The sequence below is a fragment of the Centruroides sculpturatus genome, unplaced genomic scaffold (assembly GCF_000671375.1).
Source record: "Centruroides sculpturatus isolate CEXI.00-Female unplaced genomic scaffold, Cexi_2.0 scaffold1687, whole genome shotgun sequence".
In the NCBI taxonomy this organism is placed as follows: domain Eukaryota; kingdom Metazoa; phylum Arthropoda; class Arachnida; order Scorpiones; family Buthidae; genus Centruroides; species Centruroides sculpturatus.
This window is the reverse complement of record NW_019386017.1, coordinates 78,770-104,796: the sequence shown is the minus strand read 5'-3', so window position 1 is coordinate 104,796 and position 26,027 is coordinate 78,770. Positions and strand designations below refer to the sequence as shown.

General features: G+C 35.8%; 3 protein-coding genes across 3 annotated transcripts; 2 read left to right on the top strand and 1 right to left on the bottom strand.

Moving 5' to 3' along the window:
* The first annotated feature begins 8,443 nt into the window (after positions 1 to 8,443).
* LOC111613144 (piggyBac transposable element-derived protein 4-like) lies at positions 8,444 to 10,078 on the top strand. Its single transcript, XM_023354459.1, has one exon. The coding sequence runs from the start codon at positions 8,444 to 8,446 to the stop codon at positions 10,076 to 10,078; it is 1,635 nt and encodes a 544-aa protein (XP_023210227.1).
* A 1,987-nt stretch (positions 10,079 to 12,065) lies between these two features.
* On the bottom strand, positions 12,066 to 12,840 carry LOC111613143. Its single transcript, XM_023354458.1, has 2 exons — positions 12,462 to 12,840; positions 12,066 to 12,382 (listed from the first exon to the last, which is right to left on the bottom strand). The coding sequence occupies exons 1-2, from the start codon at positions 12,838 to 12,840 to the stop codon at positions 12,066 to 12,068; spliced, it is 696 nt and encodes a 231-aa protein (XP_023210226.1).
* Positions 12,841 to 18,329: 5,489 nt separating this feature from the next.
* On the top strand, positions 18,330 to 23,570 carry LOC111613142. Its single transcript, XM_023354457.1, has 2 exons — positions 18,330 to 19,313; positions 23,523 to 23,570. The coding sequence occupies exons 1-2, from the start codon at positions 18,330 to 18,332 to the stop codon at positions 23,568 to 23,570; spliced, it is 1,032 nt and encodes a 343-aa protein (XP_023210225.1).
* The last annotated feature ends 2,457 nt before the right edge of the window (positions 23,571 to 26,027 follow it).

The window sequence follows — 26,027 nt, the reverse complement described above, 5'->3', positions numbered from 1 at the left end:
GGTAGATAAAGCATATAGAAAAAATATAAATATACTAAAGAAATTTGTTCGATAGTGAAGATTGAAACACAATTGTAATTAACTTATTTAGTATAACTGTTGTAATGCACAATGTGTTCAGGTTTTGTTTTTCGAATGTTGATATTAGAAATTCGATTTGGTTTCTTTCGATTCGAGAAACAATTAAGTAGAAAATATAGAAATTCTCAACGGGTTTTTTTAATTCTCAACCGCAATTCGCTCATGTAACATGAAAAATGCAGCATAAAATATCTGTCGTTTATATAATCGCATCCGTTTAAAACAGGGATTTCGAGGGCCGCTTTATGAAACCATTTTTGTTGTACTGCTTGCATTTAATAAGCCATAGACAAATCTATAATAAAAACTGAGTGACTCGTTATTTCCATTAACATCAGACGCACCTTCATATATCTACGTAACGTAAAATTATTTTAAACAGGACTGTATAGAGTCACCCTGCATAACCATCATATAATTTTATATAAATTTATGTTAAAATATTTAAAATTTGGAAACGAGATCTGATAAGTTATGTTTGTATTATATTATTAACGTCAGTTTTTCCAAAATAAATGTAAAAAATGAAATATAATACTAATATATTTATGAAATTACTCAAGAAATTATTACTACAAAATGCGAACAATGATACGTACCACGCTTCTGGCTATTTTTTAGACAGATCAGTAACATATTTCCAAACCGGATAACTAAAAGTGAGTATGAATGAAGTTTATTTAAAGATAATGAGTGACGCAATTTCCTTTCCTTTAGTATGCACGTAAGTTCACAAACTTAGGGCAAACGTCTCTAAAGTGGCATGTCAGAAGAAATCATGTATTTCATGTATGGCACTTGACGTGTTTTTTGTTTTTGGTTAAGAAACTCTGTTTTTAAAATTTTTTTTAATTTTCATTTTAATTTCTCTAAAATACTTTTTTTAATTTTTCTAATTAACGCATATTAATAATGGTTAATATATGGCAGGTAGACTGAGATAGTCCTGTCTCGTTCTTAGACTGAGAAAGTTTTGCCAAAGTACTAGATTCATTTTGTTTTCCAGGGAAAATAAAATGGTACACTGAAATAGAATGCTATACACAAAAACAAAATCCTAATAAACGGGAATACGGGATATAAGTAGCATTTTAATGAAAACAATAATGCATAATAGATCACATTTCAATAGAGTGTGTGCTTGATAAGCGAGCGTGTATTAAATTTCAATAATTATGATTTATTCCTGCACATTATACGCTACAATAAAAATTTAATGAGGAAAAATTTAAAATATACTACAGAAGTATTAATTTATAACAGGTTATGCAATGGTTTTTTAGTTGCATTTTTTGATGCGAGTAAGGTTGTTGTATAGGTAATCATATACAGCTTATATTATATTATCATTAGGTTGATCAAAACGCCAATGTAAACGTACAGAAAGCGTAAAACCTTTGCGCACTTTTACACTAATTTTCACAGTAAGTTATCATGAATCACTTTAAAAATATTCTTTAACAGATATTACAATAACTATTAAAAATTTATCTAAGCACAAACTTTNTTAATAAATTAAAACAATATGGTGCATGTAACAGTTTTTCATATTCGATTATGCATCTATTTTCTTCTTATAAACTACATATTGTAAATAGCAACTTACTTAGTACAGAAATAATTACAAAACGTGGAATACTTCAAGGTGAACCTCTTTCTCCGTATATTTTTAATTTCTAAATAAATGACATAATTTGTTTAATAAGGAATATATATTAATGGTCGTATTTTTCACTATATTTTATACGCAGGCGATTTAGTACTATTAGCACCAACTCGCATAACATTACAACATAAACTCGATAGCATAAATAAATACTTATCGTTACATTTATCGATTAAGGCTTCAAAAACGAAAATAATTATTTTCGGAATAAAAATCAAATTATCTAATTAAGAAAAAACTTTTATCTATATGGCAAATCTCTAGAAATCATCAGCGACATAAAATACCTGGGAATTACATTTAGCTGGAATGGAGCTTTTCAACACCATTTTAAAGTACTTACTGCAAAAATTAACTCGCTTATCGACAATAATACATATTTATGCTTAAAGTTAAAAATATCTGACTTTAAACTTCACATAAAAATTTTTAACGCTATAACTCTTCCTTTTTTACGCCAGCCCAATATGGGATTTTGACTTTTTTTTAAAAATTTGAAAAATTATATATAAATTATTTTCGTAAATTATTCAAACTTGAAAAAACTGTATCAGGTCATTCTGTTAGAGCAGAAACAAATAGAATTCAACTATTTCCTTGGTTTTTAAAAAGATTAATAAGATTCTATTACCAACTTATAAATACAGATGATAAAAATATAAAATTTTTACACCAAAATATGTATCAATCTAATGTTCTAAATTGTACCAAAGATACTTGGCAATACAAATTTAATAATATACTTCAAACATATGATATCTCAAGTATTTTATTAGATAAATCTGACATAAATTGAAATAACGCGTATACACTACTAATGGAATAAGCCATGTCGCAATCAATAACTCAGGATCAAAACACAATATTGCAATCGTATTATCACCCATGGTATTCTCAAATTTTAAAAATTTCTTTTGATTCCAGATTTATTATAACTGATATAAATATTAATATTAAACGATTATTATTACAACTTCGTCTAAATAAATATTCCTTGTTGGTTAATAATACATATATAAATTGTTTTAAACAAAAGTACTATTGGTGTAATTCGGAAAACTTTTCTATTCTTCATCTATTGAAAGACTGCACAACTATTTAAAAATGTCATCAGAAATACCGAATAACAAAAATACTTGGCATGAACCATGATTTAAATTATGTCAAGATTTGCAGATTTATTTAAAAAATGATATGTATAATCTATATAATTTTTTCACCCATTTTACTAATATATTTGATAATGATGTTATGAATTAATATTTAGCTAATGATATGCAACTAAAACTTCTTTATGTATATATTTTCTATCTCTGTAAAATTATTTGTTTACAAAAAAAAAACAACATAAGATGTAAAACAAGCTACTACTCTTTCTTCATGTATAAAATAACCCCCCTGTAAGAAGGATTTTTTCCTTAGTACAATAAAACTTTGATTGATTGATAATTAATAATATAAAAATTTTTAAAGCAAAATTTAATAACAAATAGCGTCACACAAATTTATTTATTACGATTAACAATACAAAAGTTACTTTTAAGTAAAATAAAATAACAGCCAGGAAAATCACATATCACTTTTTTTATCGCTATGAGTAGTGCGTTTCTATTAGTTAATTAAGTCCCATAACCGCGCGTCTAGTTTTGAGCCTTCATTTGAATTTAAAAACTTTTTATTATCAATTGTATAAAAAACTTTTTTTCGGTAGTGATTTAAAAACTTTAAAATGCAAACTCCTGAACAGTGTCCAGAACACCACATTACTTAAATTTTATATCCGAATATAATAAAAATTATTGGACTTCCTTATAACCCGCGAAAAATTTCAAAATATTGAAAAGTATACGACCCGTAATAAATATATTTGTCTATTTGTCAACAGAATGTTTTTAATTCCGGATGAACTACCGTTTAAATTAAGCAAACTTTCGTTCTGCTAAACTTCAGGACAAATCTGTACTCATGAAAAACTTCAAGTAATAAAATTTTCTGGTTGTTATAACAGAGGAAAAGTATGACAAATAGGCGGTATTCGACCTGAAGGGTTTTAGAGTTTTGCACTTCAAACGCCGATGTGTGCAAAATAATTATGGTTTGAATTTGTGTAGATATTATTACAGTCGACTCCCCTATAACACAGATTTCTAAAGTTTGAATTCCTATATCACGGCGAAAAAATTGCGACACTATTCGTACAAAAATGTAAAAAAACTCCTATAATTCGGTAAAACGTCATCGCCGACTCGGGTCGCGACAGGATTACACAAACCGTTAAGTTTAAACAAGCAGTGTACCTACTAAAAACGATTTATTATTTAACGTTCATAAAAATTATATTTAAATTAATGATGTCTCTAAACTTCAGCAAATTTTTCGCAAAAATATAATTTATAAGAAAGTACGGGAGCGCTGTTCGATAGCCGCTCCGCGACGATTGAACGGCGTCGCTCCGCGAAGAAAACAAGCTTAATCAATGGCGTCGTCGAACGGTGCGCATTCGGTAAGTAATTCTACAATTTTTTGTTTATAGCATAGTTACTACAAATTACTCCCAAAAAAATTTTACGTATTTTGGAAACGTTGAGTCGAATTAGTCTAGAAAGAGTTAATTTTATGGAAAAAACTTTTCAAACAGCACGTAGTTTGTAAACTGCATATGTGCCGGGCTGTGATTGGCTGGACTCGTAAGAAATAGATTCAGAAAAAGAGGAACGTATCTACCGTTTTATAGGAAAAACGGTAGATACCGTATTTCCTAAAAAACGGTACCGTTCGTGTGTAGAAAACGCGATTTTTTTCAACTTTTTCGAAGCTTAATAATTTCTGTTATTTTTGTCAAATATAATTGAAATTAGGCTTAAAAGTTTGGTTTTTCAAAGAGTTACTAATATTGTACTTTGGATATTAAAGAACTTTATGGTTAGGAAAGAAAAAAAATTAAATCTCTAGTATAGTCAGCCTTAATAACGGTTTTTCGCGTTATTAGCATTCACAATTTTTTATAAACTTTATTCCTACCTGAAATTCGTGATGGATGCCATGTTATTATAATTAAAAATATAAAAACTTTTTTTATAAAGTATCATAACAGATAACCAGATACAGTCAGTTATTAATTAATTTTTTGTAGCAGTTTTTCCTGTAAAGCATAAAAAAACAATGTTAGGTTAATATGGTCAAATTAAGCATATAATATAAGTAATAACAAGAAAATAATAAAAGAATTATCAGAATATAACGTAATCGAGTATTTACAGCAACTAGTTCAGACCTGTAAGAAACCTACACCCCTCAGGCATTGTTGGGGATAACCCGCGAAAGTTTACAATCAGCTGTTTTCAAGGTCGTCCAGATGTTTATCTGTACTGAAGCTTGTATCGAGTGTCTCTTTGCCAGTATTGTGTTACATGAAAAATAATAAGTTTCTAAATAATACATTATAAAATAAATAAAGATTTAAACTAAATTTTTTTATAAATTTATTTTATAAAATGGTGTATTATAAATTATTTTGATTTTTGTGAGTTTTTTGTAAAACTTTTTATGTCAGCGTATAAAGCTAGAAACCATTATAGAATAAGTATTATTGTAATATAAGGAATTTTTTGTCTTTGTGTAAAAATATTTATATGAAAAATGCTTTTATAATAAAAGTTTTTTGACACACCTGCTTGCAATTATCAAGTCCTACAGGAAGACATAAAATAACACGATTGTCTATCCTAATTTCTTATCTTTCTAGTCTATATCGATTGTATTGTACAGATTGTTGAATATTTTGTTGCAATTACTATTTCCTAGTTTATTTTTATCTAAACACATTTGATCTAATTTTATCTATAAAACACAAATTTACAATAATATTTACATAGTTCATTTTCGAAAAAACCATAGAATAAAAATAAATCAATAGGTTTTATTTGCAGATTTTATAATGTAAAGTAATTTGTTGTCTTCTTTACTAAACGAACTGCATCCTTCTAGAGCCTCAGGGTGTAAAATGTCTTTGTTTACAATATACTATTTCTCTCTTGAAAAGGAACTCCAGGGGGTAGTGTGGGTCAAGCAATGTGGGACAGATAAAACCTTTTTCTGATAATAAGCTAATAAAAAATATTCATATACAGAATTTTTATAAAAATTCGGCATTCTTCTATCAAAAACACTATGTTTTGCAGGAAAAGCACTTTTACGGATGCAAGTATTGTTTCAAATGTGGTATCTCGCTTCAAATTCTCGCTACATTCAGTCTTTTTTTGTTTTCTAGCAAAGTCATATTACAGTTTACAGTAGTTTTGTATTTTGTTTATAACGAATGTGAAATTATAATAAAAAAATATAAATTTTCGAACAAAGCAAAAAATAATATATTTACCTATATAAATTCGCTAAAATATCGTAGATTTATTAGTCACATACATCTTTTGTTTGAAAACAAAACAAACCACAGCCTTCTAGCTACAGCAAGTGAGAAGATATTGCCATTATTTACACTACTTCTCTAATTACTCTCCTAGGAGGGGAGTGGATGAGTCATCTGAGGGTCGAAGTCAACACAAGTTTTCTTAGCGATAATGTATAATAAACGTTATTTTTATGTTATTTTTGACGATTTTTACAATAATCGACTATACTACGCAATTTCGGATGCGATTCTTTACATATTTTGTCATATTATGTAACTGCAAGGAGAAAGGGTCACTTTTCCAAATAATTTATAACTTCACAGTTCTAAAATAATGTTTGCTAACCTAAATACTCTCTAAGAACAAAGATTAGCGAATTAGAGCTAAAAAAACGTTAGAAACAAACAATTTTATAACGATTGTTTACATATTTCAAAGATGGTAACCAGAGAGAGCAGAAATTTGAGCTCCACTGTTTTCACAAGTGGCTCATTCGTTGATCTAATATCAACATAGACAGAAAGTAACCAACTACAGTCTAAAAGAAGTTGACTATCAATTTTATCAGCCAGTAATCTGCCTTTTCATTTCTAATTACTTTACACTGGAAGGAGTCGATATTTTGCGAAATATTTATGGCCAGGAGGTGGTGACAAAACATTTATTGGTTGAGACAGTCAAAAGACACATACAAGAAAGCAAATCAAAGCTTAGATCGCTACAGATTTGGTTACAGTTTGTACAAAACTCCTCCTTCCCATTGTTATATCTATGGAACACACTTCTTTTGTTTTTTGGATGAAACAAGCCTTCGGTCACATGCCTGTTGAGCTGCAACTGGTATATTATAGCTAATTGACTATCCTTCAACGAATAAGCATAGACTCAGGTTTGTGGGGTGGGAAATTTCAAGCAAAAAGCCATGCATTCTCGGAGATACTCTTTGTAAGCTACGAACATATAGAAACAATCATAAATCGTTATTCTGATTTATTTTTACCTGAATTTAATAAATTTATATGTATATTCATACTGTTTTACGTTTATAAACGTTTTTTCAGAATCATCCAGCCATAAGTCTTTCTAAAAAACAAAGTACTTCNTTTGTAAGCTACGAACATATAGAAACAATCATAAATCGTTATTCTGATTTATTTTTACCTGAATTTAATAAATTTATATGTATATTCATACTGTTTTACGTTTATAAACGTTTTTTCAGAATCATCCAGCCATAAGTCTTTCTAAAAAACAAAGTACTTCCGGATTATTGTGATACTTCCGTAATACGTAAACAATAATACATGTATAATCGTTCACATAATAAGGAAATAATTGCTTATTATAATAGTATAAATAACATAAACAAAATCAAATATACACCATCGATGCACAAATGTGAGTTGACCTAGATTTACAAATTTCAACCACCCCCCCCAAACTAGTTGCGTTGTAAACTGTAGGCCGTATTCTATCTCTACTTTGATTTAGAAAGCTGCAGTTTTTTTGAGAAAATAGACCTGTCTATGTAACATATAACAGATTGATCGAATGTTTACACACAAAAGTTTTTTGATTTTTTCAAATCTTGAATTTTATACATTTTTGTTAACATATATATGTTATAGTCAACAATCATAAACGGTGATATGTTATTCATATTTCTATAAAATTATTTACATATAAAAGCATTTAGAAAGAACTTCCAAACACTTTCATGAAATTATCAATTCTCAGATGGAGGGAGAACCTGTAATAAAAATTTGCTAATTGGAAATGGTATTGTACTGTAAGTACAAAAGTTTCCGATACCAGGGATTGTTATTGCAATTTATGACTGCAATAAATAACGTCAGATATTTGTTCCTAGAAATTCTGTCTCTTTGTTCTTATTTCGAATGCTTCAAGAAATTCTCACTTGCTTTCTAGTAGACTAGTAGACAAGTTCTCCTTTAGTTCAGTTGGAAATTCTGTATTATCTGCTTGACTAAATATATTTCGCTATTTTATCAAGTAAGTTTATAAGAAATATACTATTTCTAGAGAAGAATAATAATTGTTTTATTTCGCGTTAGATAAATATAACGGGTTTTTAGATAATTTTTTTTCCTTTTGCTAGAACAGTTGGAAATTCTGTATTATCTATTATCTGCTTGACTAAATACATTTCGCTATTTTATCAAGTAAGTTTATAAGAAATATACTATTTCTAGAGAAAAATAATATTGTTTTATTTCGCGTTAGATAAATATAACGGGTTTTTAGATAAATTTTTTTTATTGTTAGAATGTCAGATTCAGATTTTGAATACGAAGAACTGTCTGAAAGTGACTCAGACATCAGCGTTATTAGCCAAGATATGTCGTCAAACAACAGCGACGATGGAGACGGCTTCTCTGCCAGAAACTGGGTAGATTTAGATTTGGAAAGTCCTTCTCCACCTCCTTTGCGATTTACTTTTTGGGGAAATCCAGGATGTAAATTTACTATTACGGACGTTTGTGACCCGTTGGCATATTTTTTGCTATTCTTTGACTTGCAACTAATTAACCTTATTGTAACTGAAACAAATAAGTTTGCGATGCAACAGGCACGGTCATCTAGGGATCAGTGGGAGCCAGTAACAGTCGGAGAAATATACTTATTTCTAGCGATTTGTATATTACAAGGACTGTTATACAAACCATCTGTGAAAATGTACTGGTCCAGGAATGATCTTATAAACACCCCAATTTTTGGTAAACTAATGACTAAAAGTAGATACATGGATATAAAAAAAAATTTGCATTTTGCAGACAGTACCACTTATAATCCTGAAACGCATGAAAATCCAAAACTTTGGAAAATTTGGCCAGTAGTAAAAAATCTTAATTTAAAATTCTCCAGTTTTTATACCCCCGAACAAAACGTCAGCGTTGACGAAAGCCTTCTATTGTTCAAAGGCCGTCTTTCCTGGAAGCAGTACATTCCTCTGAAAAGGTCTCGTTACGGTGTCAAATTTTTTATGTTATGCGAATCGAAATCCGGATATCTGTGCAAATTTATTATTTACACTGGAAAAGGCACTTGCCTAAACCAAAAGTACGCAAATTTGTTATTTACCTTTCAAGTTGTATTAACATTAATGGACCCGTTGTTAGACAAGGGATACTGTCTAACTACGGATAATTATTATACTTCCCCACATTTAGCAGATTATCTTATAACGGTCAAAACTGATTGTTGTGGAACATTACGCACAACACGGAAAGATGTTCCAAAGATATTACATCAAAAGAAATTTAAAAAAGGAGAGACTGTGGCAATGCAGAGAGGTAAAGTGATGATCCAAAAATGGCACGACAGAAGAACAGTCACTTTCCTCTCTACATTCCACAGTCCAAGAATGGTGAGTAATGAAACACGTACTGGTAAAACTGTAATGAAGCCACAAGTTGTTGTTGACTATAACAACACTATGGGAGGTGTTGACCTTTTAGATCAGCATCTCCATGATTATACTGTGGCGAGAAAAAGAGGGAAGAAATACTACAAAAAAATATTCTTTCAATTGTTAGATATTTCTTTATATAATTCATATGTTTTGTACACAAAAAATGGTGGAGAAAAGACACATCTGTCATTTAGAATGACCATCATTGAACGCATTATAACAATGTATCACACCGAAACGAGGCCCAGCAAACATGGTCAGACGAGAATTCCGAGTCCGCTTAGACTTACGGAAAAACATTTCCCGGACTTTATTCCGCCGACCGACAAAAAAGTTGCTCCAACCAGATACTGTGTCGTTTGTTGCAGTAAACGTGATGACAAAGAAAAAAAAATTCGACGGGAAACAACGTACCAGTGCGAATCTTGTAAGGTGGCCTTGTGTCCGGCGCCTTGTTTCAAAATCTATCATACCAAAATAAATTTCTAATTTTATTTTATTCCGACGTTAAATGTAGCAGAAATAGAAATTTCTTCCCCCTTTCTTTTTCAATATTCCGAATGATGCGAGAGATTCGCATCCTTTCTAATGCGAANGAATTAAATTTTAATTTTATTTTTCTATTTTTTATCTTTTTTAATTATAGATATGTTTTGTACAATATGGAAAGTGTAATCATGATGTATATTTGTAAATATTTTATTGTTTTTCATATAAATAACTTTTAATTTTATTTTCGTCATTAAATTTATTTTCATTTTATGTTGTGTCATGTTTCATTTCTTAAAATTATTTTTAAACGCTAACCGATGCTAAGCTACGAATGGCAGCTTTCCAGCATGATAGTTCGTCATGCAGAGAAGCCACCATTGCAGGCCCCTGTAAAGTTGGCTATCCAGAGGAAAAGATGCCATTTAGGAACCAACTGAGGTGCATTCACAAAAATTAAAAACAAAATTTTTTTTCAATTCAAATGATGTTTTTTTTTAATATTCAAAAACGAAAAAAATTTTCAAACTGCATTCGGGTCTAAAGAATAAGGCCCAACGGGTTAATAGAATTGTCTGTAGTTTTTGTTTTTTGATGATCCATGATTATGTAATATTAATTCAGCTCCCAGTGACCCCACCCACCATGGGGCCCAACGAGGGGGTGCCATCACATGAGAGATTCCCATAGACCGTCACATCAGAGTTTCCTAGAAGCTATACCCTCACAATGCAGTCAAGAAGAGCACATCTTCTCTGACACGTCTGCATCGATCGGTTGACTCCAAGCCGAGGTTACGAATGACTCAACGACCAGCCGATTGACTCAAACGGAGCCTGATTTGATCCTCCTGTTTATCCGAAGCAGGGGCCAAAGCAGTGTGTTGGGGATGTTATGTTGCCCCCTCAACTACCAGGATCCCCCTTTCCGGCATACGGGATACCACACACAGCAAACACGTGGGTGGGCGTTCAGATCCCAGGGATGATAAAGAAGACTTACTAAACCATCTCTGGGAGGTCCCCTCACCACGGACAGGAACCCACACCGAGGGGTTGTGGCCATTAAAATCACCAAATAAAAGGAATGGTGTTGGCAGCTGTTCAACCAAGGCATCCAGTTCGTTCTCATTGACTCTGACATCTGGTGGCAAGTATATAGAACAAACTGTGACAGTTACGCCAATTGAAATTTTGACTGCCACAGCTTGCAGCTCTGTTGATATTTGTACCGGAAAGGATGGAACGTGATTTGAAACCAGAATAGCCACACCACCACTGGAACGGTTGTGGCTATTATCATCCTTGTGGTAGAGATTGAATCCTTTTAAAGTAATTCTTTCTCCAGGTATCAGATGTGTTTCCTGGATTGCCACGCAGAGAGATGAGGTAGATGATGTCAAGTGTTTAATGTCAGAGAACTTGTTGCTGAAACCACGACAGTTCCATTGGATTATTTTATAATCCATTATGTGTTTGAGGCAGCATTCTTCATGAAGGTATCCCTCTTTAGTTATACGGCTGATTTGCCTTTTGGAGGTCAAGTTGGTGGTGTCACCTCCTTATTAGTCTCCTCGTCAGAGAAGTCAGAGAACTCACTCATAGACTGAGCCTCTGATCTCTTAGATTTGGAGATGGCTGCTTTTAATTTTTGTTTGTTGAGCGGGTTCTTAGCAGCCTTCTTAGAACCCACATTTCTTGTTATTACCCCTGTTTTTGGTAGGGGTGTTTTCGCCTTCTTGGTTTCTTTTTCTGATGTTTGGAGAGGTGGGAGAATTAGACATTTCGCATGGCAGGTAAGAGATTCACTTGGGGAGACAGAAATATCTGTTTGAACCCTACATGTCTTTGTGGATTTCAAAACAGCAGCAAATGTTTTCTGTCTCAAAGGTGCATTTAAAGTGACCATGTGTCATGCCTCTGGGTAAGGTATATTATTCACCGTCTTTACCCGCTGAATCTCTCTCTTTTTGCCACATGGGACATTTTCAAGAGTAGGCAGGATGGGCATCCTTGCAGTTGACGCAGCATGGAGTGGTTGTACACTCAGTACTCTGGTGGCCTTCAACTCCATACTGTGCGCACAAACTTTTGCCTCGACAGGATGTTTGGGAATGTCCAAATCGCTGGAATTTAAAGCAACGAAGCGGGTTTGGAATGTATGGACGAACTGGACAGCGCAGATATCCTGCAGTAACAAATAATGATAATGTCAGCTTTCCGAAAGTAAGAATGAGATGTTTAGTTGGTATCAACTTGCCATCTCGACAAATGGAGATACGTCGGACAGCAGTGACGCCTTGGTCTGAAAGGGTGATCTGAATATCTGATTCATCTTCAGACATCAGATCGATCTCAGATATCACACCACATGGAATTCAAACTTCCATGTGGTGTGACTGTTACTTCAATATCTCCCAGGTTCTTTGTAACTAAAAGTTTTGCCAACTGTTGAGATGAGGCAGTTTCTACAAGTAAGTCCCCTGACCTCAATTTTTGTATCTTTTTCAGGTGTCCAATACTTGATTCAAATATTTTTTGAATGAGAAATGGAAAGCATTTCGAAAGAGGTTTTTCTCCAGTAGCATGTATTATCAAGTAGGATGGCTGACTGGATGTCTTTTCATTTGTTGTTGGTGTATCTGATCGTTTTTGGTTTTTGAATCCATAATTATATATAATTATTCGAGTCTTAGTGACCCCACCCACCACAAGGCCCAACAAGGGGGTGCCATCACATGGAGTACTTCCATATACCGTCATACCAGGGTTTCCCAGGAGCTATACCTTCACAATGCAGTCAAGAAGAGCACATCTTGTCGGACGTGTCCACCCGATCTGCATCGATCAATTGACTCCAAGCCGAGGCCAAGAATGACTCAATGACCAGCCAATTGACTCAAACGAAGCCTTGTTTGAGCCTCCCATTTATCCGAAGCAGGGGCCAAAGCAGTGTGTTGGGGATGTTATGTTGCCCCTCAACTACCAGGATCCCCCTTTCCTGCATACGGGACACCACGCACAGCAAACACGTGGGTGGGCGTTCAGATCCCAGGGATGGTAAAGAAGAGTTACTAAACCATATCTGGGAGGTCCCCTCACCACAAACAGGAACCCACATCGAGGGGGTGGACGATTTTGTCTACATATTAAGATGTTTCAGGTGCTGCAGCTTCGGCCATTACGCTAGATCAGTGTTTTTCAACCTTCTTGAATACATAACCCCTTTACAAGTTAAAAAATTTTAATATGGCCCCTAGGGCCATATTAAAACTATATCAGTGATTTTAAAAACTATGTATTTAATTTTCTTTCTGTTGAGACAAATTACTGTTGATTAAAATGAAAGTTTCAGCAGAATCGACAATAATTTAACACACACAAAGTATGAAACTTCCTTTAATTGTAACATTAGGCACATGGAACTGTTCACCAACGGTATTTTTTTTTTTTTTTGGATTTCAATTTTCAGCTTCTACTTTTCTGCTTTTTATTTCCTTTAGAAAATCAGCTCAACAACTTTTTCCGCTATCATTTTCTGGGGTGGGCCATAATTCTCGCTGAAATAGTAGTTTTTTTAATGTAGTGTAGGTCCTGCAAACATTTGTCTTTTTCTTGTACCCCCGTGTAAAACTTCGCGACCTCCCAGGGGGGGTTGCGACCCACAGGTTGAAAAACACTGCACTAGATAGTGTGATCAACTGGTTACCTGTAGCCACTGTGGGAGGGAGCATAGGTATGCAGACTGACTGCATAAGGAATAACCACCAAGTGCATAAATTGCAGTGAGGCCAACGACACATCAGATAGAAATAAAAGGGAATATACAGAACACAATGCATTTGATCACAAATGCCCAGTACTGAAACAAATGAAATAGATGACCATTATGCGAAAAAATTATGGACAGTAAGTTAGTTGGTTAGTTGGAGTTTTTTGACACAAGGGCCACAAAGGCAAAGCTGCGCCATGCAAAATGGTTAATTTGCCCAACTCAATGGTTATTTGGTTGGTTTTGATTTTTTGGCACAAGCACCAGGGTAAATAGTATATGCTGTGAAGGACTTGCTCACTTAGCAGCAGTGTCAGCTTCTTCATTACCTCTTATACCCACATGGCCCGGAACCCAACAAAACTTTACAGAAAAATTTCTCATAGTGAGATAACAAATTAGTTTACAAATTTTAATCACTATAAAGTGAGAACTAGATTCATACGAAATCAAAGCCTGAAGTGCACTAACTGAATGGGTATAAATCAGACAGCAATGATGACCTTTCCTATTTATGTATAAACATCGCTATTCCTATTTATGTATTTTAGGGCTAAATAAATAGCCTGCAACTCCACAAAAAAGATGGAAGAATTTGCTATTTGTTCCGCCACAATTTTATTTTGGCAAACAAAGGCTAAACAAACATAGTTATCCGATTAATTCCTATATACATTGATGGATCTAAAATTCGAGTCACGATGTTGAATTTCTCCAAAGTGCTGTCTATAGATGTAGTTTGGTGTGGTTTCTTTGAAAAACTGCTTTAAGCTTAAATCAACATCTATCACTGGGGTTGACCAAGGTGAAATACTATTGACCTCAACCTGTGAGATGTTGCTTATGTCCAGGTCAATCATCCTGCTTACATTCTCCATTCTTATTGTTGAATGTAGAAACACTACTCATCCGAACTGCAAATAATCTTTTCAGCTGAGTATTTGAATTATTAGCTAAAAGTGTATTCACAGATTTCTGTTTGATGTACAAAAAAAGAGACAACTGTTCTCTCCTGAGAGATAGTGGAAGATCATAAGCATCCACATACAGACTTTGAACAGGAGAAATTCGAAAAGCACCAGTGCACAAACGCAGTGCTTGATAGCGGATTGGATCCAGCATCCGAAGAGTAAATTCTCACACAGAGCCATAAACAATGCAACTGTAGTCCAGCTTAGAGCAGACAAGGGCCCTATAAATCCTGAGCATAGAAACTTTGTCTGCTCCCCAGAATGAACAGCATAGTATCATTAAAAGGTTTAGATTTTAAACATATACTCTTCAGGTTGTGCAAGTGTGGCAAGAATGTCAGCTTTTGGGCAAAACAAACACCCAAAAACTTTGCCTCCTTCACCATTGGGATTTTATCCCCATTTAGGAAAATTTCTGGATCAGGTGCAAACCACGCCTTTGGCAAAAGTGGATGCACGAGTTTGACCATCGAGCAGCCAATACGACTTTGTGGGTGTGGAATGACTCACCGAGACAGGTTTACCATATGAAACAGTTTAATAATATACATAAATGGTTCTTACAATAATTCAGTAAGTCAGGCGAAAGCCTATCCCACGATGAGTTAATATAACAGTTCCAATACAAATGGAAAATTTTGACTGTTTGATCGATCCTTGGGGTATTGTTGACACGCTGGACACAGAAGACGATGGCCCCGGGGCATGCACAGCACTTGTAGAGATGTCCTCGGTGGACAAGTCAAACCTCAACGATTCTGAACATGACCTTGGCGATTCTGGGCGGGACGAATTGGCAAAACCAGTTCCTAGGACGTCGAAAGAGCCTTCATTGTGTCTCTGTCGTGAGCACCAAATCCCAGCAGGTGAGCACTACGCACCAAAACCCAAGCCCCCGTAAAGTTCCCGAAAACACGGCTTTATTGATTTTTCCACCGCTGTCGCCTCTCCATTGGTCTCTCCTCGTCACATGGTGACAATTCAAAACCCAATGAAGGGCATGGGAGAGGTCAACGAACGGTGCGTGAGATGTCAATGTCGCGTCGGAACACAACTCCTCCCCAACCGCATTTTCCTCAACTTTACTCTATCTATTGTTTAAAATCTTTTAACAAGACAAAAGGTTCATTGTTTAAATCCGATCTTTAAGTTTGCTCTATCGCGCTATGAAACTTGACTCATTCAAAAAGTTGTTAATTGCCTCTCTTCAGACCCGGTTTGGGTCCTCACAAAACCATAGGTCTTGGACCAATTGTCTATGCAATTTAGAGGTTTGCAGTTGTCTCTCAATGAAACTCATGTTAATAGACTGGCAGGAGATCTGAAAGTCATCCATGTACAGAGAGTGTTTTACATTACAAGGAAGACACTTAGCTATCCTGTTAATTTTGATTAGGAACAGAGTCACACTCAAAATACAACCTTCAGGAACACCTTCTTATATGAAGAGACTAGATAGTGTGTTGCCCATCCTGACTTGGAATCTTCAATTCTGTAGGAAGTTTTTTATAAAAATTGGCAAATTACCCTGCATTCCAAATTGGTACAGATCACAGAGTATCCTATATCACCAACAGCATTTTTGAACCAGTTGCCAGTCAAAAGTGTATGGATGGTAAACTCGTGCTCTCCGCCTTGTCGAAATTATATGTGTTTCTACTTGGATTAACCACACACATTATATATTATTTGAAGTGGGAATTAATCTGCTCTCCGTAAGTACAAATCTTTTCAAAATCGGAACATTTCGTCAAAAGTTATCACCGTCAGAAGTATTGGAAATTTGTCAGCCCCCATCGGGGCCGCCAATTGTGTTATCTCGGATTTTTCTTCAGTTATTGATAGACCATTTTGATGTTAACTTACCCTCCAAGTTTGATATTATTATGTCAATTACCAACCGCGTAATCGCGATCGAAATCAAGTTCTGCTAAACAAAGACTGTTATTTCACCACGTGTTCCCGGTAGCCACTTGGCGCGATCTAGCCGATCGGCGTGCTCTTCCCAGTGGTGTGTTGAACTGTTATTCGTGGATTGCCCTACCAAGATCGTCAAAACTATTTATCAATCTAGATTGCACGCGATTATGCTTGAGTCAGTGTACCAGTTACAGATTAATTAATTCTCAGCCGTTCGGCTTGACCGACGCCGGTTCGGCGTGATATTGTTTTTCTGTCTATCGTCACATCCCACTGGACCACAAACATATATTTTCATGGACTACTACTCTGACTCTGAAACTTTGCACTAATTGACAAAAGTCTTGTCTCTAGGACAATTTTACTAGTGAATATTGTGTTAATCCATTCGGCTAATCCACTCATCTTTCCTCGCTAAGTTCTACAATATGGCGGCGGAGGACAACGGATCCCTTAACAATAGTTTTATTGAAGAGGAATAATAAACTCTATCAATGATAATCTTGAGGTAATCCTAAACAATATCCCTACCAACTCTAATGCATCCGTTAGGACCAAAGAACGTGCTCAGGCCAGGGAGGCAGCAGTTAAAATGCACGCTGCTGCCAACCAGATCTTTGGAGTGGTTCTGGCCCTCAGGGAGAGAGTCAAGTCCTTGGCCGACTCCCCCACCTCCAAGTAAGGCCACATACTCAGAAACCCTGCAGAAAAACTTGAAGCCGACAAGTAGGAGGACGAAATTGATTTCGGCAAAAGCAGCCAAACTAGATGGGATCAAAAACCCAAGAATCGAAAGCCACGAAATAGTTATAGCTGCAATCAAAAATCCTGAATATCCTGAACCGATACTGGAAGAAACTGTGGACCTACTCCAATCCCATGTAGACCCAAAGAGTCTTGGGGTTAGGATTAAGGCTGTTAGACCTCTCCCAAGTGGGGACGTCAAGATCCAGGTTCATGATGAGACTGATATTCAAAAGCTTAAATCGGCAGTGCAAACACACGAAACCCTAACCAACAAACTAAAGATAGTGGAAAGGGCTAAAAAACAACCGAAAGTCATTCTATTCCATGTGCCAGATAGCATAGAGGAAGATGACTTAATACAAGACATGTATAGGCAAAATAATTTTTTTACATGATCACATATCTGAAGAACAATTCACTTCAAGCACGAAAATAAGCCACAGCTTTCACCCCAAAGGCAACAAGGAAACAAGACATATTATTATATCAGTCAAACCATGCATCAGAAACTACTTAATGGAATCCATAAGAGTATACATAGGCTGGAGCTCTATACAATTAGACGATTATATTTCTATCATACGCTGTTTCAACTGTGCAGGATATGGCCATACCTCCCACAAGTGCACTGAAAAAGAACGGTGCACACATTGTACAAGGAGACACAAGTTTAAGGATTGCCCGTACCTCCGGAATGATCCAGTCTGCATCAATTGCAAAAAACATAACAGCACAGTGCCGGAGACTAAAAGAGTATATACTGACCACAATGCCTTTGACAAAAGCTGCCAAATGTTTATAAAGTACAGAGCAATCCAGGTTCAGGCAACCCAATACGAATAATGGCTTCTCCTCATTTGCTCAATATGGATAGGAACTCCCACAGTGATAACCCAAGCAACACGTTCATGCTTCAAACATCTAATACTCTCTGTATCCTTCAAATTAACCTACAGAGGAGCGAGGCTGCGTCCTCACAAACAACAAAGATGGTGATAGAAAAGAAGGCTGATATTATGGCCTTCCAGGAGCCATACTTATACAAAGGTAAGGTTGCCCTTCTTGGCAAAGGCAAAATCTTCACAGGGAATACTAACAACCAACCCATAAAGACAGGCTTCCAAATCCTCAACAACAATCTGAATGTGCAATTAATAACTCAAGGCTGTAACCAGTATATCACCACTATTAGGGTTAACCTAGGCTTGGACAATATTTACATTATTAATCTGTATGCTCCACCTTCAGAAGACATTCTCTCCCCCCTAAATGATATAAGGGACTTAACCAACAACCTCCCACAGCACCCAATCCTAATATGTGGGGACTTCAATGCAAAGTCCCCAGTTTGGTATAGTCCAATTGAGGACCCGAGAGGATATGCAGTAAATGAATTGATGGCAGAGCTTGATTTTCACTCGCTCAACACCAGCCACTTACCTACCTTCTCCAGCACGAACGGGAAAAGCTGGATCGACCTCTGTCTGGGTAATAGTAAACTTCTGGAACTGGACATAGACTGTCAAACACAGGAAGAAATCTCGGTCAGTGATCATGCCTACATTCTCACTAAAGTTACAGGGGTAAACCCCCCCACAAACCTAAGTATCCATAACATCACAAATTGGGACTACTACCAAGAACTTCTAAAACACCAATGGGATCCCACAGGTCTGTCTCATATAGATACTACTACTGACATAGATTTTGCGGTGGATCAACTCCAGAAGGCAATCAATACGGCTTTCTATCATGCCACAAGGGTCAAAACTAACAGACCTTCGGCTCCCTGGTGGAACAGGGACGTAGAACAACAAAGGAAGAAGGTGCGGTCTGCAAAGAGGCAACTCCGAAGGGAAACGGATCAACACAATAAACAGCAGCTCCACCAAAACTATCAAAAGCTCTTTAGGGAATNCTGCGGAATAAAATATATAGATTATTTACTTATCGTAATTCTTATAAATATATTGATAAATTATCTGATATTGTAAAAAGCTACAATAATAGTTTTCATAGAAGTATCGGTATGTCTCCGTCGGAAGTTACACATTTGCATCACAGTGCGATTTTTGAAAAGCTCTATGGTATAAAAAGAGAAAATACATTTAAATTTAATATTGGTGATCTCATTCAAATTTTGAAAATACGTAAAACGTTTAGTCGAGGATATCTACCAGGGTGGACAAAAGAAATATTTATTATTCACGATCGTTTTTTATCTCATCCTCCCACATACATATTGAAAAATTTAAATAACAAAATTTTGGAAGGAAGATTTTATACAGAAGAATTACAGAAGGTAACAGAATGATGCAGTCAAGACTTTTTTGTAACTCTGATAAGCAACGCCAGCATGGATTTATTTCCAGAAAATAAGAAGTCTCATTCTATTGTGAAAATGAGTCCACCTATTGATTTGTGTGGAAAATGGGTAGTCGGTCTGAGAAGTTACTATTCCTAGAAATTGGTTTAACATATCTAATCACAATAACGATTATACTATTACTAAGCATAAAATTAGAAGAGAAAAAATAAGCAATGAAACATATGTGATTTCATTAACTACAGGTGATGAAAATNGCGCTACAACTTTAGAATGATAAATTAATTTTGATAAAAAACTCCCATTAAAAAAACATTAAGCCTTAATCGAGCCTTATTAAAATCGCGATAAAATTTTTTCGCGTGCGCAAAAAATTCTGAAAAAATTTGGGGACCTAAAAAACATTCCAAAAATTCAAAAAAAATAATTTTTTCAAAAGTAGCCTTAACGATGTAACGCTATAAAACTTGCTCGAGTCACACTCGAGCGCGGCTCAGAAGGGGTTAATAAAGAAAATGAACTATGTGACTGTAACATACAAGAAAAGGACGACTCTTTCCACCTCATCTTTACCTGCACGAAATTTACTCAACACCGACAACTGCTACTGCGCAAGGTAACTGACAAGGGGCACCATTGGCCCTGTCCCCTCAATACCCTCATTGAAGACAGGGACACCTATCGCACTTTTGTGCAGTACATTAACAACCTGAGGCTAGCGGACTACCATATTCCAATCAACGGTCAGATTACCTCACCAATATCACCCGTGCCCAGTAAGCAAGACTCTCCGGATCTCATCTGAAATCCCTCCACATCATCATCACAAACGGTCTACCTACTCTTCGCTGTGCCAATCCTGGCTCCATTCTCAGGATACAGGTTCTCTACTTCGTCTTGCATGTAAGCCTCATAAGGCGCCACCTATCTCATCTGTCCAATCAAATTGTATATAATCTACCTTGTTAATTGTATATCATTTTAAGCTGTTCTTTAATCAGTCCCCGGCAGGCGCCCATGGATTCCTCCTTTCCTTTCTATCTCTTTTCCCCTCCTCTACCCCCTATACACATCCCTTCTCTTTCTTCTCCTCCCTCACTCACCCCTTTCTCCCTATCCTATTCCTTCCTTGGCTATACCCTCGAGTTCGGCCAATTACTTTAAATCTTATGTCTTATGTATCATCAACAGCGATCATAAAACTTCTCCATATCAAAAAAAAAACAGACACAAGTGCTGTCATCTAACAAACACTTCGCACATAGATGTTTCAAGGTTTACTAAGTTGTCTGTATTACTTATGTTCCTACGAAAACCAATCTGATTTAATGAAAAGTATTCCTTTTTCTGTAAGAGATACATCAGTGCTCTGTTTACCATTCTCTCAAAGAGTTTACAGAGATAACTTGTCAGAGAGATTGGTCTGTAATTAAAAGAATTCTTGCCGTCTTTACTGGGATTTGGAATGGGGATGATAATTGATAGCCTCCAAGAGTCGGGAAAAGTATGTTCTGTCCATATTCAGTTAAACAGATTTAGAAGATTACTAAGAGAATTGCTAGAGAGATTTTTAATCATGCTGTAGTGGATTTTATCCGGGCCGACAGCACTATTCCCCGAACAAGAGATTGTTGTATGTAGTTCTACTCTGCTAAATGGCACATTATATTCCTCATTAGATGAAGAATAGAAATTAAAATTTTGTTTTTCTCTTTGGGTTTTATAAACCTAAAAATTCCTTAGATACATAATATTGCTGGATGAAGAGGAAAATGTTTCACCCAGAGTATCAGCAATACACTATATATCGCTGATTATTGAGCCATTATTTTCCAACATGGATAGAGAATGAGAAGCATATTTCTCATTAATTTTATGGATTTTATCCCAGACTGCTTTTGAGCTGGTAAATGTTATGCTAGAAACATACTTCCTCCAAGAATGCCTTTCGCTTTGCCTTCTAATTCTTCTGGCATTTGTCTTTTCATTTTAAAAAGCAACCAAATCGTTAGCAGTGGGGTCTTCTGAAAATATCCCATGCTCTATTTTGTTTTTTAAATGTTTCCTCGCAATTCTGATCCCACCATAGTTTCAAATGTTTTGGACATCTGGTTGATGTTTTCCGCATTGTTTTTTCAGCTGCCTGAATAATACACAAAGTGACAACTTCAACTGCATCATTGATATCAGCAGTATTGACCATTTCCTCACTGATGTTAGCCAAAGAGGAGAATGCAGGCTAATCTGCCGTTTCGAGTTTCCAGCATGGTGGACAGGCTGTTTCACAGCTTTCTCTGCCTTCATATTTTAAAAATATTGGGAAGTGGTCACTAGAGAGTGGATTAGATCCGACCTCCCATGTAAATGCTGAAAACAGATTTGGAGTTGCTAATGATAAGTCAATGGCAGTGAATGTTCTTTTTGGGGCATGAAAGTATGTCACTTCTCCAGTATTAAATAAATACAGTTGGTGATTGCCTAGGAACCTGTCAATGGCTCTGCCTTGACGATTAATCATGAGTAAAGTCGATCAGCCCCACATTGGATTGTGGCCATTGAAATCACTCATTAAAAGGAATGGAGTTGGCAGCTGTTCAACCAAGGTATCCAATTCATCTTCATTGACTTTGACATCTGGTGGCAAATAGAACAAATGGTGATAGTTACTCCAATAGAAATTCTGACTGCAAATCAGTAGTGATTTGTACTGGCAAGGATGGGATGTGATTTGAAACCAAAATAGCCACACCTCAACTGGCACGGTTCTGGCTATCATCATCCTTGCAGTAGAAATCGAAATCTCTTAAAGAGATATCTTCTCCAGGTATTAGACATGTTTCCTGGAGTGCCACACAGAGAGATGAGGTAGATGATGTTCAAGTATTTAATGTCAGAGAAGTTGTTGAGGAAACAACTAGTTTCATTGGATTATTTTATAATCATTGTGTGTTTGAGGCAGCATTTTTAGCAAAAGTGTCCCTCTTCAATTTTACTGAGGATTTTCCTTTTGAAGGTGAGGTTGGTTGTCACCTCCATATTATTTTCTTCATCAGAGATATCAGAGAACTCACTGATAGATTAATCTCTTTGATTTACAGAGGGCTACTTTCAATTTTTGTTTGTTCAGTGGGTTCTTATCAGCCTTTTTAGAACCCAAGTTTCTAGTTGCTATCTCTGTTTTAGTTGCAGAAGTTTTGGTTTTGTGTTCTCCTTTTCTTCTAATTGTGTAGATGGGATCAATAAACATTTTGCAAGGCGAGCGAGAGATTCTTTTGGAGAAACAGAAATATCTGTTTGAACTCCACATGTCTTTGTAGATTTTAAAACTGCAGCAAATGTCTTCTGCTTAAGTGGTGCACTTAAAGTGATCATGTGCCGAGCCTCTGGGTAAGCTAAATTCTTGACTATTTTCACCCACTGAATCTCTTTCTCTGCCATGCAGGGCATTTCCAGAAGTAGGCAGGATGGACATCTTCACAGTTTACACAGCATGGAGTACTGGTACACTCAGTACTCTGGTGGCCTTCAATTCCACACTGTGCACATAAGCTTTTGCCTCAACAGGATGTTTGGGAATGTCCAAACCACTGGCATTTGAAGCAGCGCAGCAGATTTGGAATATATGGGTGAACCAGACAGCGCAAATGTCCTGCTGTAAGAAAAGATGGTAATATCGGTTTATTAAATGTCACAATTAAATGTTTTGTAGGAATTATCTTGCCATCTCGACAAATGGAGATGCGTCAAACAGCAGTAACTCCTTGATCTGAAAGGCCAATCTAAATATTTGATTCATCCACAGACATGAGATCGATTTCAGATATCACACCCCGTGATGAGTTCAAACTTGTGTGTGGTGTGATGGTGACTGGTATGTCTCCTAGAGACTTCATTTTAACTTTTCTGACTGTTGAGGGGAGGCTGCTTCTATGAGCAGATCTCCTGACCTCAATTTTTGGAATTTTTTAAGGTGCCCAATGGTCAATTCAGAGTTTCTGAATCAAAAAAGGGGAACATTTAGAAACAGGCGTTTCTCCCGTAGCATAAATGATGAGGTAAGATGGTTGATTGGAGGAATTGACCTTCTTTAATGGCAATGCATTGATACATATTTCTTTTTGCTTTGATAAATAGTTATTTCTAAATATGGATAAATAGATAATAAAATATGGATAAATTTCTAAATAGAAAAAAGAGTTATTTTTAAATATGGATTTCCATATTTAAAAATAACTATTCAGCTCCTAGTGACTCTACCCACCATTGGGCCCAACAAGGGGATGCCATTACATGGGAGTTTCCCCATAGACTGTCACACCAGGGTTTCCCAGAAGCTATACCCTCACAATGCAGTCAAGAAAAGCACATCTTGTCTGATGTGTCCGCCCAGTCTGCATCGATCAGTTGACTCGAGCCGAAATCAAGAATGTCTCAGCGACCAACAGATTGATTCAAACAAAGCCTGATTTGAGCCTCCCGTTTATCCAAAGCAGTGGCCAAAGCAGTATGTTGAGTACGTTATGTTGCCCCTCAACTACCAGGATCCCCCTTTCCGGCATACAGGGCACCACATACAGCAAACATGTGGGTGGGCATGCAGATCCCAGGGATGGTAAAGAAAGATTAGTGAACCATCTCTGGGAGATCCCCTCACCACGGACAGGAACCCACATCTTGCTTGATGGACAGTCTTGCTTAATAGACACTGTATACATTATTGTAGAATTTTAAAGACTGAATTTGTGAAAGCAACTGTTCCTGGATGAACATGTTCTGACAAATAAGTCTAGAATTTGGCTAGAAGTTAAACAAAAAATTTGTACTAAAAACTAGCTTTATTTTATAACGGTTAAAGGCATGACTGGATCAGTTGTGATCACAAGCAGACCACGAATCTGTTATTCATATAAGAATGTTGGACATATCAGAAGGAATTGTGCAGCTAGAAAGTGCAAAAAATGTCACAAATTTGGCCACTCAACCAAAACATGTCTAGAAAAAATTCACGTCGGTTGTGGCTACAAGTAGCACATGGTCCAATAATTCAGTCAAATGGCTCGAAAACAATAAGTTATCATATGAAGGTAAAATACGCTCTTTCCAACAATATCTATGCTGTAAAGAGCATATTTTAGCAGACACTACTGTTGAAAAGAACAAACTCTAAGAGTATATGAAAAACTTGAAAAACAACTACTACTGAGTGACAAAACTTGTCAGGTAGTGAATCATCACCAGAAAGCATACCGAACATACAAAGAAAGAAAAAACTAGGAGGACAATTAAATTTTCTCATCATTTAACCTCAACAAGTACAGGAGTAGAACAGACAATCTTATTGTTAAAAAAAAGCTCAGATTCTGCAGACACACTAGGAATTACTAACAAATAGGAGGTCTTTTAACAACATAAGAAGAAATGCAATGTGATAATTTAATACCAAAAAAAAATTTCATCCAGACGAACATGAAATTGTACAGACAGATAATGCCAAACAAGAGGTAATGATTATTCGACCATAACCACAAATGTAAATAAGATTTGGCCTCTGTGCTCTCTGAGCAGTAAGGGGCCTTTTTAAATTTTTTTAAATGTAAATAAGCCGAATGACAACCACAACCTCTGGATTAGAAATACAGTAGAACCCCGATTATCCGGACCTCTATTATCCGGATTTTCGATTATCCGGATTGTTCAAAATAAACAAAAATTTTACGAATTTGCTGATTTGCACTTGGCGAATTACGACACTATTTATGTACATGATGGAATGCATAACTTTTTTTTTGTTTCAACAACGTCTCACCCAGTGGTGGTAAACTTTTAAATATATTTTACGTCGTAATAAAAATATAACTTGACATACGTATTTATAAATAATTTATACTCAAATTACATCATTTCTATAACCAAAGGCGGCATAAGGCATGGGCAACGTGGGCCACCATCTACGCCTTGCGGTCCGGAGGGCCTCGCGCCTCGAAGGTTTATGCATTATTTAAAAGCCGCTGTAAGGAACCAAGTCTGAGCTTTATTTTTATTTTACTTTTATTTTGCTTTCATTATATTTTGTTTGGGGCTTATGTTTAGTTAAGACGAAGGTTTCCTCACCATTCACCTTAGTAACTTAAAAATAGAAGAAAAACCAACTCACCGACGAAAGAAAAGCGCCGTAGAAAAACTCGCGCACACTTGCGCTTCCCAAGCGGAAAAA